This window comes from Cyclopterus lumpus, chromosome 10, assembly GCF_009769545.1.
Source record: "Cyclopterus lumpus isolate fCycLum1 chromosome 10, fCycLum1.pri, whole genome shotgun sequence".
Classification (NCBI taxonomy): Eukaryota; Metazoa; Chordata; class Actinopteri; order Perciformes; family Cyclopteridae; genus Cyclopterus; species Cyclopterus lumpus.
The window spans coordinates 4,229,826-4,250,498 of record NC_046975.1 but is presented as its reverse complement, the minus strand read 5'-3'; the positions used below and the strand labels follow the sequence as shown (position 1 = coordinate 4,250,498).

General features: G+C 45.7%; 1 protein-coding gene and 4 non-coding genes across 8 annotated transcripts in view; all 5 read right to left on the bottom strand.

Annotated features, from left to right (window-relative positions):
• Window positions 1-39: 39 nt before the first annotated feature.
• The window catches only part of polr1a (RNA polymerase I subunit A), a 25,574-nt gene continuing 4,940 nt past the window's right edge, over window positions 40-20,673 (bottom strand). For 2 of the 4 annotated variants that reach the window (XM_034542941.1, XM_034542942.1), the window contains exons 12-37: window positions 20,495-20,617; window positions 20,072-20,299; window positions 19,846-19,953; window positions 19,599-19,745; window positions 18,287-18,478; window positions 14,681-14,830; window positions 13,635-13,818; window positions 13,400-13,482; window positions 12,441-12,599; window positions 12,217-12,315; window positions 11,901-12,053; window positions 11,604-11,686; window positions 10,804-10,969; window positions 9,361-9,484; window positions 8,316-8,416; window positions 8,019-8,218; window positions 7,688-7,855; window positions 7,368-7,503; window positions 7,002-7,156; window positions 6,745-6,874; window positions 6,497-6,604; window positions 5,067-5,369; window positions 1,761-1,961; window positions 1,278-1,395; window positions 1,001-1,165; window positions 40-552 (exon numbers count right to left, since the gene is read on the bottom strand). In XM_034542941.1, the coding sequence (XP_034398832.1) occupies window positions 452-552; window positions 1,001-1,165; window positions 1,278-1,395; window positions 1,761-1,961; window positions 5,067-5,369; window positions 6,497-6,604; window positions 6,745-6,874; window positions 7,002-7,156; window positions 7,368-7,503; window positions 7,688-7,855; window positions 8,019-8,218; window positions 8,316-8,416; window positions 9,361-9,484; window positions 10,804-10,969; window positions 11,604-11,686; window positions 11,901-12,053; window positions 12,217-12,315; window positions 12,441-12,599; window positions 13,400-13,482; window positions 13,635-13,818; window positions 14,681-14,830; window positions 18,287-18,478; window positions 19,599-19,745; window positions 19,846-19,953; window positions 20,072-20,299; window positions 20,495-20,617 (3,885 nt within the window). In that variant the 3' untranslated portion in view covers window positions 40-451. Of the gene's footprint in view, window positions 553-1,000; window positions 1,166-1,277; window positions 1,396-1,702; window positions 1,962-4,868; window positions 4,958-5,066; window positions 5,370-6,496; window positions 6,605-6,744; window positions 6,875-7,001; window positions 7,157-7,367; window positions 7,504-7,687; window positions 7,856-8,018; window positions 8,219-8,315; window positions 8,417-9,360; window positions 9,485-10,803; window positions 10,970-11,603; window positions 11,687-11,900; window positions 12,054-12,216; window positions 12,316-12,440; window positions 12,600-13,399; window positions 13,483-13,634; window positions 13,819-14,680; window positions 14,831-18,286; window positions 18,479-19,598; window positions 19,746-19,845; window positions 19,954-20,071; window positions 20,300-20,494; window positions 20,618-20,673 lie in introns of those variants that run through there. The other 2 variants (XM_034542943.1, XR_004610021.1) reach the window with 2 other exon arrangements.
• Window positions 8,978-9,114, bottom strand: LOC117738078. Its single transcript, XR_004610083.1, has one exon. It is a non-coding gene; the product is annotated as a small nucleolar RNA SNORA5 (small nucleolar RNA).
• LOC117738073 lies at window positions 10,156-10,292 on the bottom strand. Its single transcript, XR_004610078.1, has one exon. It is a non-coding gene; the product is annotated as a small nucleolar RNA SNORA5 (small nucleolar RNA).
• LOC117738072 lies at window positions 11,073-11,209 on the bottom strand. Its single transcript, XR_004610077.1, has one exon. It is a non-coding gene; the product is annotated as a small nucleolar RNA SNORA5 (small nucleolar RNA).
• LOC117738077 lies at window positions 18,769-18,905 on the bottom strand. Its single transcript, XR_004610082.1, has one exon. It is a non-coding gene; the product is annotated as a small nucleolar RNA SNORA5 (small nucleolar RNA).

The window sequence follows — 20,673 nt, the reverse complement described above, 5'->3', positions numbered from 1 at the left end:
AATGAACCAAAGCATACATAAATACAACAATGAGACAAGTTGTTTTGTACACATTTATAAGTTTATAAGTTTAATGTACAATACAAAAAGAAACGGATTGCTTGTCTAACAATGTGTTGCTTCTCATAAAGAAGAAATACATCATTTTATATAGAATACAGTGACTTCATTTGTTAAACAGAGCTTTCATTGTTTTACATTTATTCATTCTAAAATGATTGAAAAACAATAAAAAATAAAAATATGAAAGAACATTTGGCACGAGGAGATGTGTCACATCCACTAAGAATCGAGATCAAATGTATTATTCTGATATATTTGTGAAAGACCGAGGGTGTCGTGGGCCTTAGAGTCAGCAGAACTAAAAGCTGTGGGATCGCATCAGTCCACATGAAGAGTCCTTATTTTCCACACCTATCCAACCAGACTTCTGGTCACCGTGTCTCCTCTCCTACTGCAGAGGTTGCTTCAGCTCGAACAGTCCCGTTCCACCTTTGACTACCTTCCCCACCACGAGGCAAGCTGAAGGGGACACCAGCTGATCATGTAACCCTGAGAGAGGAGGGGGGGAAAACGGCATGAACAAACAAAACAAAAACTCTGAAGATAAGAGCAGCGGTGGCTTTCACGTTCAAAGAGAAGGGACAACTTTGGGCAGGAGACCACAGCGTGTCACCACAAATTACTAATCCTGTAAAATGTAATTATTTAACTTTAATTTCAACTCGACTACGCTGGCTTGAATCTCCAAAAAATGGAATGCTTCATTTCCTTTACGGGAACTGAACAAATGTATAAAATGCAACATTTTTTGCCAAAGTTTAAATATTTTAAATCTGGCGAAAATTCACAACCATTCGCGTCTGTGCATTGACTTTGCATGGGATCTACTCGCACGAAAGATTTGCTACGCGTTTGGTGTGACCGAAGCATAAGAGCACAAGATGTTGCAACCCTCCGCCAAGAAATGAAAATGTTTTTTTTAAAATTGCTTCCTCACCCAGCATGGTTGCCTGTTTGAGGAATTTGTAGCTGGTCTCGAAGGTCATCTGCTGCAGAGGGGAGGAGTTGGACCGGATGGCGTGCCGGTTCAAAGGCTTATACACGCCTTCAAAACACATGTAGTCTGCTACCAGTGACAGATGTCTGGGGTCCACCTCGATACCTAGACAGAGAAATACAAAACCTGAGTGGTTCTGACAGCCATCTGCTATCTGGGGTTTGACTCTGTGTGTGCGTGTGTGTGCGTGAGTGTGTGTGTGTGTGTGTGTGTGTACCATAGACGGCAAACACATTTTTGATCTCCTTCTCTATGACCTTCAGAGCCACTTCAATCCCATATGTCTTCGCCATGGCGTGGACCTCGTTGGAGTACAGTCTGTTGATGTCCAAGACCTGGAGGGAAAATAAAGTCTCAATGTGATGATCATCACCAAACCAAATTGAAAAAAATGAGTGCAACCTCATAATACAATAACAAAATATACAATAACACTTTTGAGCAATTAGCCCAAAGCAAAAGCTCTTGAAGTCCGTGCATTATTTGAATCCACTGCAAAAATCTCTCACTTGAAAAGTTTGAGTCTGTAAAGATGATTTTAAACAGTCAAAACTAAATTAGATATGGCCAACTGTAAGCATCATTCATGTTTTATGAATACGGTGAACTCCTTCAACCTACTCTGGGCAATCTGTCCCTCACCCTTAAACCCAGTGTAGTTTTAAATGAGAAGAGAGTGTCCACCAAACTGCCGTCGTACATCACTGTGGTTGAACATTTCCTGCATGTTGATGCCTTCGGTGTTGAGAACCGTCTCCTTCTCTCCGCCACTCGCCGTGGTTTCTCCCAGCAGGCAGCGCGTCAAGCCCTTGGTCTCCATGATGACGGAGTTCTGAGCCAGCGCCGACAGCACCGAAGTCAGGTCAAAGTGCACTTTGGACACCGGTAGGACCAGGTCAACCTACGAACGGGGAGGAGAGAGAGAGAGGTGGATCATTGGATGATGAGCGTGTGCCCCACTACCTAGTGCTCCAGTGTTGGGCTCGGTATGCAATATCCTGGATACAAACCGAGGCCAACGACTAGCCTAAACATGTTGCTTTAACCAGATCCTGTAAAAAGGGTTTCATTATGCTGCTGCTCGCTGCTTCCTGCTTGTAGCCATGGTTGGGCTGTTTCCATAGAGCCACAGGACTCAGTGAGTGCATTAGCAGTTACCCCGTCTATCAACTCACTCAACAAACATCCTAAAAATAACCATTGCTTCCTGTGTAACGAGGACTTTTAAAAGAAAAGAGGGACTACACGGAACGAGATATGTAAAGCACCGGAAGAGAGGAAATTCAAGCAGCATGATGGTCATGATGGTTTCAAAACAGTCAACAGATGGTTTTGATAGTTACAACCAAATTACAGGCCGCGTGATCAAGGGCTTCCTGTGAGGGATGGGTTGCGGGCTTTGGTGACTCCCTCTCAAAACACCTTTTTTTTCTGGTTTCATACCGCCATCGACTGCCTACTGACTCCTCACTCACAAAAACTAAAGTAGACAGCATACTCGTGTATGTACAGTGCATCCGGAAAGTATTCACAGCGCTTCACTTTTTCCACATTTTGTTATGTTACAGCCTTATTCCAAAATGGATTAAATTCATTATTTTCCTCAACATTCTACACACAACAACCCATAATGACAAAGTGAAAACTGTTTTTTGCAAATTTATTAAAAATAAAGAACGAAAACATAACATGTACATAAGTATTCACAGCCTTTGCTCAATACTTTGTTGAAGCACCTTTGGCAGCAATTACAGCCTCAAGTCTTATTGGGTATGATTACACAAGCTTGGCACACCTATTTCTGGGCAGTTTCTCCCATTCTTCTTTGCAGAACCTCTCAAGTTCCATCAGGTTGGATGGGGAGTGTCGGTGCACAGCCATTTTCAGATCTCTCCAGAGATGTTCAATCGGGTTCAAGTCAGGGCTCTGGCTGGGCCACTCCTTTGTTATCTTGGCTGTGTGCTTCGGGTCGTTGTCCTGTTGGAAGATGAACCGTCGCCCCAGTCTGAGGTCCAGAGCGCTCTGGAGCATGTTTTCATCCAGGATGTCTCTGTACATTGCTGCATTCATCTTTCCCTCAATCCTGACTAGTCTCCCAGTTCCTCCTGCTGAAGAACATCCCCACAGCATGATGCTGCCACCACCATGCTTCACTGTAGGGATGGTATTGGCCAGGTGATGAGCAGTGCCTGGTTTCCTCCAGACATGACGCTTGGCATTCAGGCCAAATAGTTCAATCTTTGTTTCATCAGACCAAAGAATGTTGTTTCTCATGGTCTGAGAGTCCTTCAGGTGCCTTTTTGCAAACTCCAGGCGAGCTGTCATGTGCTTTTTACTGAGGAGTGGCTTCCGTCTGGCCACTCTACCAAACAGGCCTGATTTGTGGAGTGCTGCAGAGATGGTTGTCCTTCTGGAAGGTTCTCCTCTCTTCATAGAACACTGGAGCTCTGTCAGAGTGACCATCGGGTTCCTGGTCACCTCCCTGACTAAGGCCCTTCTCCCCCGATCGCTCAGTCTGGCTGGGCGTCCAACTCTAGGAAGAGTCCTGGTGGTTACAAACTTCTTCCATTTCCAGATGATGGAGGCCACTGTGCTCATTGGGACTTTCAATGCTGCAGAAATGTTTCTGTACCCTTCGCCAGATCTGTGCCTCAATACAATTCTGTCTCGGAGGTCTACAGATAATTCCTTGGACTTCATGGCTTGGTTTATGCTCTGATATGCACTGTCAACTGTGGTACCTTATATAGACAGGTGTGTGCCTTTCTAAATCATGTCCAATCAACTGAAGTGGACTCCAATGAAGTTGTAGAAACATCTCAAGGATGATCAGTGGAAACAGGATGCACATGAGCTAAATGTTGAGTGTCATGGCAAAGGCTGTGAATACTTATGTACATGTTATGTTTTCGTTCTTTATTTTTAATAGATTTGCAAAAAATTGCAAAAAACAGTTTTCACTTTGTCATTATGGGTTGTTGTGTGTAGAATGTTGAGAAAAATAATGAATTTAATCCATTTTGGAATAAGGCTGTAACATTACAAAATGTGGACAAAGTGAAGCGCTGTGAATACTTTCCGGATGCACTGTATGTAAACTAAATCAACTAATAAATATGAATATATTATTTTAGATGAAGCGGTTTTCTTTACTGTGAGGAGAGTTGATGCAGGTTCACCAGAAACCTCTTAAGCTCAGACTACACAACTTTGACCAACTGCAATTTATTTAATGTGATGCATACAGTAATGCATTCCTAATCCATCAACCTAACATGTTATTCCTAAATGGGCGATGTGGGCGACCCAGGAAAAACATACAAACCCCTAAAAACCAGCAGCTCAGGGTGTTTGAACCAGGCTACATATAGAGCGCGGCTAGTTCACCACAGGTTATTAGGTTATTAAAGCACGGTATTCAATGAGAAAGGTAAGAAGTTAGCCTTTAGTGAATTGAATTAACTGTAAACATTACAGGATCTTTTGAATTAACAGTGTTAGTCAAAACACTCAGACAGTGAACAGCTTTCGCTCGCTTCTACTTTACCGTGGCACGTCACAACCACCGTGAGTCTAAAGCTTATTAGAGTGGTGGAAGTGGTCCTGGGACTACTTTTCCAGAAAATGAAGCTCCTGCAGGAGGTTTGTAAGAACGTTCGGGAAGATCTCACTGCGTGTGAGGTTAATACTTTCTGAAAGTACCGGAACCGTCAAGTTGGGTTTGCAGAAAAATGGACCCAAAAAATAAAATCCTTGCTTCCTTGAAGCGCTAGTGCTGAATGCGATAAAATGTGCTCAAAAGTGTTCCCGAGAGATCAGGAGAACTGGACAGGTTTGACCTTCGACCCCCAACATTGTATCAGTTCATCGTCGAGTCCAGGTGGACGTTTTTGCCAACTGTGAAGAAGTTCACTAGAATGAACCGGATTGCATTGTATCCATTACAACCTGTTCCTTTGTATTTTTGATGAAACTTGCAGGCAAACTGAACCACGCACACACTAACCTCACACCAAAGCTCGTGCTGCTGGTCGTAGCGGTAATGCTCTATCGCCGGGTTGGACTCCAGGACGGAGTTGGTCCTCATCTGATCAAACGCCTCCTCGCCGCCGTCTCCTCTCGCTTGCTTCGTCTTTCCCTTCGTCTTTCCCTTCGCCCTTCCCTTTCCTTTTACCCTTGCGGACAACTGCTGTGAAACATCCGGCTGGGGCACCTCTGGCGTTTGCTCCTCAGCCTCCTCCTCCTCCTCCTCATCTTCTTTATCTTCGGCATCGTCAACTCTGTCCTCCTCCTCGCTCTCATAGTCTACCTGCAGAGGCAAACAGAGGTGGGCGTTAACGGTGCACGATTTGCCATAATGTTTTTAATCATGGTTGACCTCTGAACTCCCTCTAATCCCCACAACCCGCTTTTTTTTTTTTACAAAAGGGCAAAACTACTGTTTATCAGAACCAGAAGCTGCAAAAAAAAATGCCATTATTGTCAGATTTTCATCTGTCCGCCGGTCCTTGTGACGAACGAACGGAAGCTTAAAACTGGGACATCTCATCCAAAACATTTTATTCTACACGTCTCATTTAAAATAGAGATGACGGGAGAGGCTGGAAGTAGAGGCTGTACAAATGTGAATAGTATGTGTATAATAAATATATATTGCACGTAGAGCCTCCTTTTTATGTTTTCATGGCATGTGTTGTATGGCTGTTTGTTGTGGGTTGTTCTAATTCAGTCACATGATACAACAGTGGCCGTTGCAGACACACCTGGAGGGGATCTGCACTGAGTACACCTTTCTAGTTTATGACGTCTTCTATAGACTTGTAGCCAGGTGGCTCCAGGGCCTTGAAGGATTTACCGACACCGTGCCTGAATTTGTGTTTTGTTTTTGTGCGCTTGAGAGCAGCGGCTACACATTCTAGCCTAAAGTAGTTTGTTGTCAACAATGCAGACCGCGTGAAAATGTTGAGACATGCCGAGGAATAATTCATTAGCTGAACGTTTAAGAGATTTTCAAAGCTTTCCAAGTCCAGGAACATGGAGGGTGTGTGCTCAACCCCCGTCGTGTTGGTTTCTCCCCCTTTACTTCACTCTGTTTTAACTGCTCTTACATTAACTCAAATTGTATTTAACACCCATTTAAGCTGTAAACAATGTCTCAGACTAATTGTCACATGAATAACTGCTGTGAAAATACAAAGCATAGACACTGAAAATGGATCGCTAAATGTGATTGAGAGCCTCTCTGGCAGAGATCAGTCGCTTACTCCGTGTTTTAACAGTTTATTTAGAGGGAAAGTGAGAAGATATGAAGCATTGTTTACTCTGGCATTGTTTACTCTGGCAGGTGTGGTTCACGCGTAAAACACAATATTTATGACACAGACTTTGTGTTAAACACAATATCAGTGTCATAAAGCGCTCCCCCCGTCGTCATACCTCCTCCTCCTGTTTGCCTTTGCGCTTGGCGTCTGAAGCGTCGGCGTCTCCTTCGTTCGCCTGGTCGTCAACGACCTCTCGCTCCACTTCTTCCTCCCCGTCCTCCAGCTGAGGAGTTTGACATAACAAATGGATTTTTCACATTAACATTTTGTTTTCAAGGGAACGAAGGAAACGTTCAATATAAAAACACTAACGTCCCACAGGGAACGCTGAAACAAAAAAAGGCGGGCCAATGAAAAACAGACCCCAGCTGGGTCCGCTGTTCCTTCGCCGTCAGGGTCCCTGTCTCTGGCGGAGGCCTTCCTTGTTTCCACGGCGAGGGACGCCAGCTTAGCACTGCGCTTCCTAATGGCTTCAAGCAGGAGACGGAAAAATCTGTGAGGACAAAACAAGTTAATATCAGGCCAGTACAGACACTACTGTATTAGTTTTATTTGACCATTGATTAGCCTTACATTGACTAACACAAAAGAATATTCTTCTTTTCTGGTAACAGACTCACCTAGTTTCCATGTAGTGGAGGATCTTTTGGGGTGACAGCAGCTTATCGTCATTGTAACGTTCTGGAGGCAGGAACTGAAAGCTGACTTTGAACGACCGGAGCTTTTGGTGATTTTCAATCCGCAAAGTTTCTACCACATCCACCTTCTGCAGCACCTGTTCTCACACACAAACAAACACACACACACACACACACACACTATGAGTATCACAACAAATGCATGTGGAAATAAAAGAAGAGGCAGGATCAAATACTAGCATCAGAAAACAAGCAACAAAAAAATCAAGAAAGAAACCAAAAAAAAACACGCAAAGAAAATGAAAGAGTGGAGGGAAGATGACGAGATAACTGAAGCAGATCCGTTACCTCGGCCAGACAGACTCTGGTGAGTCTCTTTCGGAGTGTCTTGGCCCTCTTCAGGGCTTTCCTGGTGTTTAGCACTGGAATGCTCATCATGGGGGTCTTAATGTTGGAGCTGGCCACCATTAGGATCTCTCTCAGCCTGCGGGGTAGACAGATGCAGAAAGAGTGAGACGTAAGAGAGCGAGTGTTTGCTTCACACGCTTCTTTTCTTTCTTCTTCTCCCTATTCTGAGAAACCAACGCCAGTTTCTCCGCCCCGCTCAAAGAATTGTGTGTGCCCTGGATAACGTGTTCATGTTCATCGGTACGTAAACAGGTCGTTACCGGGGTATTCCCAAGGTCACGTTCATCTCTCCTCTGCCGGCGAAGTGGAAGGTGTTGAGGGTCATCTGGGTGGAGGGCTCGCCTATGGACTGGGCTGCCAGCAGACCCACTGCTTCGCCTGGGTCGCACAGCGAACGCTGCCACTTGTAGAGCAACAGCCGCCGGAGGCTGATGACACAGACAGAGACAGATAGAGAGAGAGAGAGGGGGAGAGAGAGAGAGACAGAGAGACAGATAGAGAGAGAGACAGACAGACAGACACCATGTCCTTCAGCTCACATGTCTTAGTTTCATTAAGTTGTAATACATTTCTTTGCCGCCCAGTCATTACCTGTGGGTGTCCACGGCGTCTCGGCTCCTCCCACCCTCGTTCTGGAGGTACTTCTCCGTGATGCTGTGGAAGGTCTCCGATACTGAGCCGAAGCAGACGTCGGGCTTCAACAGGCCCAGCGAGGGCCCGGGGCAGCGGGAGGCCTTCCGGCTGTATTTCGATCTGCTCGGCCCGTCCAGGGTGCGCCACATCTCCATGAGCTGCGGGTCCAGAGGGGGTTAAAGGGTCAGTGGTCTGTATGCACGGAGGTGTCAACATCCACGAAACGCGTCAGATCCTTCTCTACATGTTAATGACCTGCGACTCTGCATCATTTCTGCCGTAGACATCTGGATGTATTTGTTCTGCGGCCGCCTTCAGCTTGGACAACTTCTTTTGAGAAAACAGCAAGAACGCTCCTGACGGAAGATTAAAACACATACACAAATATTACAAACATTCACATAGAACTCACAAAACAAATACAGCATACTATTACATTATTGATCTCCTGCTCAAGCAGAACAGCTCATAGGGGGATTTTTATTAACCTATTCTGAATTATATACAATACCTGTCAAAGGTTTCGACACACCCGCCACAAAAGCTTGATCCACTACAGGATGGAGAGGACTGCCGTGTATTTGGCATGCTTTTAGGTTGCAGAAAGTCCTCTTCACAAATATATGTTATTTTGTATGAAAGGGTTTGGAATATTGTGTACATGAAGAACAAAACGCTGTCCAACGGTACGACCAGACTGACAGTTGAAAGGGCAGAAAGAGAAACGGATCCCTTTGAGCAACAGTTCAATAAGAATAGAAGGAATCACCACTCATTGGTCCAATTATTGGAAGCTTAGCATCAAAAAGTGCGGATTTAAAAAAGGAATACGTTTTATTCAAGTTATTCTTCTTTTGGGGCCAAAACTATTACAAATTTAGTGTGTGAATTATACTCTTTTTCACTGGTTCAGTGATGCTTGTGTGTAGTACATATTTATCCCCAGTGGCCATGATGGAGCACCGTGGGGCCCATGAACTACACCGTCACTGTGGCAGCCATTTTGGCCAGTGGCATCCACTGAGGGGGAAGCACTGAATTTGACACGGCTGCGTTTCAGCTGGTTTGAACGTACGTCTGTTATCACAGAGTGGACAAGTCACCATTGAAGAAAAGAAAAACAACATACCAGGTGTGTCCAAACCTTTCACTGGTACTGTAAATGCCCAAACATTCAGCACAACTCAAAGACCCAACGTGCAGTTAGTCAGTCAACTTAAAGCTCGGTCTGAAACAAACGGCTCTCTGTGTGCAGCAGTCACAGGATAACTCTGCTGGCAAACCAAACGCTGTTATCTACCTCTCCGCGGACACGCCACCTCTCTCTTTGCTTTCCAGCGCTGGATGGATGCAAAGTGTCGATTGGCAGCCCGAGGGTCCAGGCGTGCCAACACCTCGTCCAGGCCCTGGGACCGCTTGATGACCTGCCGGGGAACGGGGAAGCACATGTGCCCATTGTTCATTTTCATCAAGGGTTTGCTGAATCCATGTCTTATTCAAACAGCGAAGACACCGCCATTGTCTGACGTTTAATGTTTAATGGATCGTATGTAAACAAATACATCACATTCATGGACTACTTTATTGCCTTTGTACAAGTCCTGAAGAGGAACAGTTAAAGTAATAAATGCATTATAAAGAAATAAAAAGGCTGAATATCCTGTTAACTATTTGATTTGGTTGGAAACATACCACATGAAGATGTTTAGGCCTTCCTGTTTCTAAAGCATTCCAACGTGAATAGTCCTTCATAGTATAAAGTAAACTTTAGAAATCACATGATTAAACCATTAGGAAGGAAGCAGCGTTATAGAATGGGATGCGACTCACTCGGGGTGCTATTAGTCATTTAAATATAGATATGATCTTGAACATAACTCCAGCTCTCTTGAACTGTTCATTTTTAAAAAAAAAAAAAAAAAAAAAAAAAAAGGGGATTTCTATGAAAAATATTAAATAAATATATATATATTCACACAGTTAAAAGGTTTTTTATTGAACCTCAGAACTTCAACGTTACAAACAACTTGATAGACTATGGCTAATAAACAGTAAGACCCAGAACATGTGCTGTTCTCTGCACATGCCACCTGATGCTTGTGTGTAGTACATATTTATCCCCAGTGGCCATGATGGAGCACCGTGGGGCCCATGAACTACACCTTCACTGTGGCAGCCATTTTGGCCAGTGGCATCCACTGAGGGGGAAGCACTGAATTTGACACGGCTGCGTTTTATTGTTGTCAAAACACATATTCAGGTTCAGCAGGTATATTCAGCGGGTGTCTAGTTATGTTTACCCATTTGATAAACTATTTTGCAACGTGTCATTGTGCAACTCAAATGCATGTAAATATATTCAAACAGAGACGCATCTTCCCCAGTTACAGTTTACGGCTTATCTGCCTGAGGACAAGGAGACCATTAACGCCAATGTAACATATTGGTGCAGCCGTGTTTTCAATCTCAGAATGGGTTCAGCAAAGCCAATCAGAAGCCTTTCATTGTTTGGTTGAATAAGAAAAACAAAACATCTGCGATACACTTGTGCTCTCAAAAAAAAAGAAGCCAAAAAACAGACTACACACTGAGAAAGAAAAATGTATGGAGACAAAATGCATTTCAATCGTTTCTCAAATGGCCTAAAATCCATCGGCTTTATGCATGTCCGTGTCAGTATTCATGACGTGTTCACAACAACAACGACAACAACACTGCATCCGAGTTTTGCCCAGTTGTTTACCTTGTAGTTGTCCTCTATGAAAGAGAACTGCTTTTGCTGCAGGAACGGAGTCTTGGGGATATCCAGTCCGTCTTCTCCGTACAGGAACTGGACCACGGACCCATCGCTGTCCCTCACCGTCAGATCGTACTGCACTACCAGGCCCTCCAGATGCTTTATGACACATCTGCAGAGGACAGGAGAGAGATGGGCGGCAGGGTCAGTGGGAGGAGAGGAACATTGGTGTGCGGCAGCTGTGAAGTAACAGTGCCGTTCACTGGTTCAGTGATGCTTGTGTGTAGTACATATTTATCCCCAGTGGCCATGAAGGAGCACCGTGGGGCCCATGAACTACACCGTCACTGTGGCAGCCATTTTGGCCAGTGGCATCCACTGAGGGGGAAGCACTGAATTTGACACGGCTGCTTTTCAGCTGGTTTGAATGTACGTCTGTTATCCAATCACAGAGTGGACAGCTGCTTGTTTAGTGTCATGCCACCATTTCAGTTGTTATTTATTTCAACTCTAAAGTTGTTGTAAGTAGGGTGGAGGAAGTAGCCGCTCAAAGCAGCATGCACGTAGCGACGGCCCACATTTCCCATATATATATATATATATATATATATATATATATATATATACACATATATATATATATATATTACATATACTTTGGACACCAGATATGATAAGACCTGTATGCAAACAATGCACACCAGTGAACTGGCCCTGCACAGACATGTGCAACGTACTGTTCCCAAGAGGTGTCTCCGTTTCAACGAGCTCCTGAGAGAGAGAGGCCACGTCAGGGTTTACGTTACCTCTGCAGGTATCCTGATCTGGATGTTTTCACGGCTGTGTCGACCAGTCCCTCTCTGCCAGCCATACAGTGGAAGAAAAACTCCTGGACGCGACAAGGGAGAGAAACATGAGTCACATGGAAACAATATTCATAGTTTAGTTTCACTGTTACATTCACTGAGTGAGCCCACTGTGAGCCAGATTCACGAGAGGCACTACTCTGATCATCGGCATCAATTCCGCGGGGATCTCCTCAACTGTGGTTGACAAATATAGAATTTTGGTGATAATCATGGCCACAGGGCTGATACGTGTACCTGTGGTTTGATGCCCGTGAGGAACCTTCCAGAAACAAAGCCCCCAGCACCGGGGGCGGGGTCATACGGCTGGAAGCACGGCAAGGATTTCCCAGAAGGCATCAGTGGAGGCCTGCGGCCCTCCAACTCGATCTGACCTAGTAGACATGAAATCTAGAACACACACACACACACACACACACACACACACACACAGACAGAGAGAGAGACCATGTCCTTCAGCTCGTCACATTTCTTGGTCTCATTAAGTTGTAATACATTGTTTTTAACAGGGTTAGGGTATTTTAGGGTTAATCAGGTATTATGGGGGAGGTACCTGCATGGTGTTCACAGTAGATCCCTTGGCTCCTGATTGGACCATCAGTTGGAGGTTGTTGTCTGGGAAAGAGGTGTGGAGTCCGACGGGCATGCACACCTATGGACACAGATGGCGCAAACATTTGAATTGATGTGTGCTGTTGTCATGTATGACGCCATCGTTCCCAGTCCTGAAGGTCAGTGGTAGTGATGGTGGTGCTACTCGTAGTACCGGCGGGTTACCTTGTTGATGTCGTTGTTCACTTGGTTGGCCACTTCTTTGAACTTGTGGTCGGCCATGCTGAAGTCTTTCTGGTCCGGGTTGAGGTGAGCGTCCTGCCAGCGGCTCTGGGCCTCGCCCTGATCTACAGTGGCGGGCAGGTTGAAGGCGGCCTGGAGGGCCTTGGAGATAAAAGTGAAGTGATCAGTTTGGGCTGTTCTGCCCACAACTTCCAACGCGAGTTGCGAATGTTTCGCAACTCGCCAGCCAATCAGCGTTGAGATGCTCCGCCCGTTGGGCTGCTGCTGCTCTGGTAGCGCTGGAAGCGGAAGTTATCGAGGCGGAGTCGATGAAACTCCCCGAGCTGTGTGAGCCTACGGGTGATGTTATGAACCCAAACACCAGGGCCTTAGATGTTCCGACGTTTATGGGATGTCCACAACAAGTATAAAGCAGAACTAGTGGTTATTTCGACCGTGGTGGATGAAGGAAATTATAACTGTTTTACCGAGACAAGCCACGGAGATAAGCCACGCCCCCTTTTCGCAACTGGTTGCGAAAGACACAAATGAACACAACTTGACTGGAGAATAAACTGACGCGAGTTATAAAGCCGTTTGGTGTGAACGCACCATAATGCTGCAAGTTTACCAAAGTCGTACTAAAACATTTTGACAGAGCGCCGTGTACCACACAAAATCACTTCGAGGTCAGTAAGCACAACCAGAATTAATTAATTTTTTTGAGAAAATTAAAGGCTTTTAAGTGCGCCTTATAGTGCGGAAAATACGGTACTTAAAAAGTATTAAAAAAGAGTATTTTCAGATTTGAACAAAAAATAAGTGCAAAATAATTTGATTTCCCGAGAAACTTGTGTCTTGTGCTTGTCATTATCAATTCAGACAATGTAATAGTGTATCACAACATCTGGATAGATGATTTGTCAGTTCATTTTGAAGGACCATCCAATGCTGTAACTCACCTTGGTGCCAATCTGCAGGGAATCTTGAATGATTTTTTTCCTTTGCTTGTTGGCGCCTGCTTTCACCAGGATATCTTCCACCCCTAGATACAAACACACACAGTGTTTCATTCAGTTCTTCTTCTGCCCTCAGTAGTCGTACACACACACTGCCAGACATGAACCAGCAATGCTTCAGTAATGTGTCTGTCAGGAGAGCACGTGGCGTGCACATTAAGTGCGTCTGGGTTCTTACCCAACGTGAAGCCCCTGTACAGCTGCAGGTAAGCAGTGAAGAGTCGAGCCAGACAGCTGAGCAGCTTGCCACTGGTCTTCCCTCCGTACAGCTCGTAGCAGCAGTGGACCAGACCGTAGGCTGAGGAGCCGTAGTGCGCCTTGTCCAGGACCCCCACCAACAGCTCCCCCTGACGAATCACCACCTGAGAAAGACGGGTTCATTCACTTCAACGTAATTACTTTGGACGTTGCCCAAAATTTCAAAAAGCTCCACACAATTTGTTCTCCATGTGGGTTTTTAAAATGGCATGAGTCCTTTTTAGAGTTTAAAGTTTCAGTACGCCAAACCAAAAAGGCAATATAACAATGCAACAGCTCCCGAAAAGTGAAGCCAAAGAATTCTGGAGCTCCTCATAAATAAACCCAGCCGATCCACGTCAGCGATGGGGCGTGGTCAGATACAATTGTCCCCAAAGATGTTTCAGTCATTTAAAATAGATCTCATCAGTTATGTTTGGTGTTAATTCATAATTTGATGCCATGAAAAAGGGGGTGTGGCATCATGATTGACAGCAGCTCAGACAAGTAAATATGGCGCAAGGAGACTCTGGAATTGCGCCTTCGCTAAGTCCCGCCCCACGAACGCAGACTGGCCAATTGTAGCGCTGCATTGGCCAGCTCTAACAAGAGTCCGTAAACCTCGGCTCTCCAGACTCGTGCAGTCGATTTTCTTCATCTTTAGGCGGGTTTTGTGGATCGCAAGCTAGTTGTGGTTAAATGTTGTGTAACTGTAATACTTGTTACCCGGGGAGGGAGATACACTTTTCTAAAACGTTACCTTCCTACGTAGAAACCTGGGGATGGGTGTATGGGCGGGACCCCTGATCACTGCTGCACAGACACTGGCTCCAAAATACGTCACCAGCGTACGTATTCTGGATATTTTGTCTTCATTACATTACAGTAGATGCAGTGCAAACGCGTCTTTAAATACAGTCTGTTTGGCACAAGTCTTGTGTGTGTGTGTGTGTGTGTGTGTGTGTGTGTGTGTGTGTGTGTGTGTACCTGTGAGTCACACATGCTGTCAGGACTGTATCCTGGAGCAGCGCGTGGTGGGACTTGGATCCATGCTTTGCTGGGGATTTTGGATTTGCCAGCCAGGTTGAGAGGCACAGCATTCTGGGGGATTACGTTCAGCAGGAGAGTCGACACCACCTACGACCAACAACAAGTTAAAGACACAATAGTGCAAGAGGCAATACAGTCGTGTACACTATGGACAGACTCTTGGGTTTTCTTGCATGAGGCACAAGACAAACGCTCAACACAGTGAACGTGTGATAACAACATTTGGGCTAAACCAAATTATAGCTTTCCTTGTTTCTTGCGGCTGTCACTGTCATAAAGCACCGACTGAAACAATGTCACGAGTTGAGCAATATTGAAATTGCCCTGCTTGCTATAACAAAAATACACAAAATGATCATCTGACAAAGTGACATGCAAAGCTGAAGAGAGAGAGAGAGACACCCATAGACAGAAAGTCGCTCCAATGTAGAGGCAGCTGCCTTATTGGTTTTCAGCCGAGTCGATATGATATATTATTACAATCGACACTTGAAATGATGATGGTACTTGCAAATGACACGGTAGTAGTAAATGTAACCCATCCATTGTGGTTTCATTTTTACCCCTTTCCTTTCTACAAAATGTAATACGAGGAAGATAATAATAATAAATATGAAATGTAAATCATACCCTCTAAACGAAAAAGGCAATCTGGTTTGAATAGACATCAAACACTCTTGACATCAGATATTTAGCTGATCTCTAGAGCAGTGTTTTTCAACCACTGTGCCGCAGGCTGTCAGGTGTGCCGTGAAAAATAATTTTTTTTTGCATACGGTCACTTCATTCGTGGAAAAAAAAAGCCAACTTGTGTGTTTGTGTGTGTGTATGTCGTCGCGCTGTTGGTGGCGTAATGTTTCGGACGTTATTGCACTGATGACACGGAGACGGGACGACGTTCTTAATCCTCACTTTATTGGGCATCCACCAACACAGATAGCGTGCTCCTCTCAGTTCAGCAACTCGAACGTCAACAACAACGGTCCCGTCAACCACACTTAACTCCCCTTTTCCGACCGGTTAATCCCGCCTCCCCTCTACTCCTCCAATCACAGGCACGCCCCCTCGACCAGCATGCAGGGTGCCACACTGTGATTGACAGCCACGTCACAGGGTCGCTACAGTGGTATGAAGGCTCAATACTCCCCTCTGCCTGTGGGTACGCAGCGTAATTAATAGGCAGATTTGCTGAGGCGACAATTTAAAAAAGTGAGATTAAGAGATAGGTACAGTACACGCATAAAAGTCTAATGGAGAAATTTTTGAAAAGAAAACTAGGTCCTGATCAAGATCCCCCCCACACGTGATCCAGATGATGAGCCCAGTACAAGTGGGTGTCAAAAGAAGGCTAAAACGGTGAGCTCAAGACAGTACAGTGATGAGTATCTGTCATTTGGATTTTCCTTCACTGGGGTTCCCGCCGCACCGAGTCCGTTGTGCGTTGTGTGTGGGGAAAAGCTAGCTAACAGTGTCATGGTCCCTAGCAAGCTTAAACACCACTTGCAAACTAAACACCCTGCGCTCCAAGACAAGGATCCAAACTATTTTGTTCGTTTGCGTGACAACACTATGAAACAGGCTACTATGATGTCAAAGGCCACAAAAGTGTCCGAGAGAGCGCTGGAAGCTAGCTATTTAGTAGCGGAACTTGTAGCAAAAAGTCAAAAAAGCCACACACTGTGGGGGAATCATTGATATTACCCGCCTGCAAAGCCATTGTCAATGTCATGCTAGGCCCAGATGCAGTGAAGGAGATTGCTAAAGTTCCCCTCTCAGATAACACCATAGCAAGACGTATCGATGACATGTCTGCTGACATCGAGAGCATTGTTTTGGAGAAGATACGCTGCAGCGGGAAATTTGCTTTGCAACTCGATGAGTCGACAGATATAAGTGGCCATGCCCAACTCCTGGCTAACGTGCGCTTTGTTGATGGATCTTCTATACGCAAAAATTTCCTTTTTTGCAAGGCAATGCCCGAAAAAACAACAGGGGAGGAAATATTCCGAGTGACATCCGAGTATCTCAACCAAGGAGGACTTCAGTGGGACAGTTGTGTGGGTGTTTGCACCGACGGAGCTGCAGCCATGGCCGGGCGCATCAAAGGCTTCGTGAGCAGAGTGAGAGAAAGAAACCCTGATGTTGTGGTCACCCACTGCTTTCTACACCGAGAGGCACTTGTTGCTAAAACGCTACCAGCAGAGCTAACCGGTGTGTTGGAAAGAGTTGTGAGCATGGTTAACTACATTAAAACAAGACCACTAAAAAGCTGCCTGTTTTCTATTTTATGTGAGGAGATGGGAGCAGAGCATAGTGCCTTATTGCTCCATACAGAGGTCCGATGGTTGTCACGGGGAAAGGTTCTAGCTCGCGTTTACGAACTGAGGGAGGAACTGAAAACATTTTTGACAGATGAGAAGTTTGATGGTGCCAAGCTGCTTGGAAGTGACGAGTGGTGCGCAAGACTTGCGTACCTGGCAGACATTTTCGGATATCTCAATGACCTCAACTCAAGAATGCAAGGCCGTGACGAAAACCTACTCACAAGCGCGGACAAAATAAATGGATTTCGTTCAAAGGTCTCCCTCTGGCGACAACACCTCGGAAGGGGTACTCTTCAGATGTTTCCCCTCACTCAAAAATGGCAAGAAAAAGTCAACACCGCGGCTTTGTGCGAAGTGATCGAGAAACACCTGACGACACTTGAGGAGAAACTTTCCTTTTATTTCCCCTCAGCCTACAACGATTTTGACTGGGTCAGGGACCCATACAGGGCAGTGTTGGATGACACAAATTTGACTTTGCAGGAGCAAGAACAATTGATTGAACTCCAAGAAGACCGCACATTAAAACTGCTCCATGCTGATGTACCTATGGATAACTTTTGGCTGACTGCTGCCATGGAATACCCAATTGTGGCAAACAGGGCTGTCTCAACATTGCTCCCCTTCTCCACAACATACTTATGCGAGCTGGGCTTTTCAAGTTTAACAGCGATAAAGACTAAACATAGAGAACGTCTGCGATCCCTTGATGAGGAATTACGTGTGTGCCTCTCATCAATTCCTGCCCGGATACCACGTTTGTGTGCATCTAAACAGGCCCAGATTTCGCATTAAGTGAGTACTATGTCATTTCATAATAAATGTATTGTCGCGTGGCGGCATAGTTTAATAAAACACAACAAATAGAACACGCGTTTCCCTGATTTCTTAGAGTATATTATGCTCATGCTGAAACTATGTTTGGGTTTGATTTGCATATCATTTCCTGTTGTTGGTGTGCCGTGAGATTTTTTCTGTGTCTTAAGTGTGCCTTGACGCATAAAAGGTTGAAAAACACTGCTCTAGAGGACAAACAACTCTGAATTAAAATGCCATCGACTCTTTCGGCCCACAAAGTCTTCATGAACAGTTACTGATTGGTTTGGGATTCACGCAGAATACATTACCGGCATTGCATAATTGAATATGGCTCCGTTATCGTGGGCATGCGCGGACCAGTATTGTGGCAAACCAATAGCCTCGTCCCAACTTCACTGACCTGCTTCCCTGTCCAGAGCGGCTGGGGTTTGAGTATGGCCGGTGGCAGCATTGTAACTCTGCCTGGTTTGTCCGTGAGTCCCCTGTACACCAGCTCAATGTACTGGACTCGGGTAAAGAAACAGCCTCGGATCGTCATCCTCGTACCAGACACCATGTGGTCCTGGATTAGACCCGCTAAAGGTGTACCATCCTAATGAGAGAGAGAGGGAGAGAGTGCTGAACTGTGTGCACTCATAAGAATGTGTGGGCCACTGAAAAGAGGCTGCCCGTGCCTGAAGAGGGCTGCCTGCTACTGGGGAACACATTGTTGTTGTTGTTGTTGTTGTTGACGTCATAGCGAAGACGGATGTGGTCCGGGCAAGGACGCGAGGATAAACACCCCTGGCCCGAGATACACACACACACACACACACACACACACATTTATATATACATATTTATCAGCTGTGAAGTAACAGTGCCGTTCACTGGTTCAGTGATGCTTGTGTGTAGTACATATTTATCCCCAGTGGCCATGAAGGAGTACCGTGGGGCCCATGAACTACACCGTCACTGTGGCAGCCATTTTGGCCAGTGGCATCCACTGAGGGGGAAGCACTGAATTTGACACGGCTGCTTTTCAGCTGGTTTGAACGTACGTCTGTTATCCAATCACAGAGTGGACAGCTGCTTGTTTAGTGTCATCGGGCCTTTTTTATTCCAATACAAGCACTCAAGCAACCGAATGAGGACAGTTGGAACTGTAGATTTAATTAACGGGGACACAAAACTATTCTAAAATAAACAGTACAAAGAGTCTCACATGAAAAGAGTTTGGTAAAAACTTTAATGCTCCGTTTTGGGCCGTCAGATACCTTACCAACTGACCCTTCTCCAAGCCCCGCCCCCACACAGCTACTCCGCTAAACCGTAGAGCCCACACTGTCACTAACTTTGTAAACATATATCCAGGATGTCAAACTGATTTAGCAGATAAAACAAGTTAAGTTATCTAGCGGCAATGAGAGAAACTCAGGACACATTCCTGATTCTTTTAGGAAGTTCCACATTTCACTGCATATCCCGTTATCCAGACAACTGTACTCAGGTCTAATGGAACTAGACAGACCATATGCCATGGTTAGCTATTCTAATATCTAACACTCAATTACAAGCCTGATGGAAGAACGAGTTAAACCAGCTCGGATTAAAAACTGTCAAACTTCAGAGGGACAATTACTGTTGCATAAGAGTTGAAGACAATGGCGAGCTGTGTTAGAAGCTCTCTTCAGAGAGTCCCACCTACACTGGGTGTGTGTGTATGTACCAACCTTTGGGACGAGGTACTGCTGGTCCGTGCTGACTAACGTGTAGGCCTCTGCTCTGGCCAGCTCACTTTGAGGGAAGTGCGCGTTCATTTCATCTCCATCAAAGTCCGCATTGTACGCCTTGCAGTTGGCATAGTGGAGCCTCAGGACCTGCGGCGGCGCATGAAGATGAAGATTTGTCATGTATTTTATGCGCTTCTTTCAAAAACGCGCAGGGAAAACCGACGGGCCTGAACCCAATGGAGCGTACCTTCTCTCCTGGTAAGATGCGTGCGCAGTGGGCTTGTATGGAGGGTCTGTGCAGAGTTGGCTGTCTGTTGAGCAACAAGACGTCTCCGTTCTTTATATGGCGATTCACCTGGACAAGAGGGAAGGGCTACGTCACGGACGAGGAAAGGTCATCTCTCACCGCGGGGCGTGCAAAGGCGTTGCGTCTGTTCACTACAACCATGACATTATCGTAGCATCGGACTTACTATCTTCATGGGCATCTTATGTGGACCGGGACAGGGCGTCAGCAGTTGCTTGGCAACGGCTTCCCTCTGCGTGAGGCAGTCGGCTGAGAGAATGGTTTTCCTACCATCCTCGTTGATCACCATGGACGCACCGGGGTGGATGTTGGGTCCGTTGAGCACGGCCTGGCGGAGCTCCTTCACGTTCCACGGGGTGACGGGCTGCGGGTAGGTCAGCTTGGTGGCAAACACCTGCACAGGAGAGACGGAGAGCTCGGGTCATTCCGGATCAAACTCGAGCTCGCTACACGGCGGCGGTACGCGTAAACATGTCAGACGCTCTGAACATTCCTGCTATGTTCATTTCAATTGGCAATTTCCCGTTTCGACTCCGATTCTACTTCTGGTACCCGCTCTAAAATAACCAGAAACAAGGTCAAGGTCTACCATAGGTATGCCGATCTCGTTGGTCTCGATGTACATGTCTGGACAGATCACAGATCGCGCGGCGTAGTCCACTCGTTTTCCCATCATGTGTTTCCGGAACAATCCGTCCTTCTTCTCCAAAATCTGGAAGGGAGAAAAGGAAAAAATTAGGCAACTGACAAGAGTAAAAGAAGGCTTAT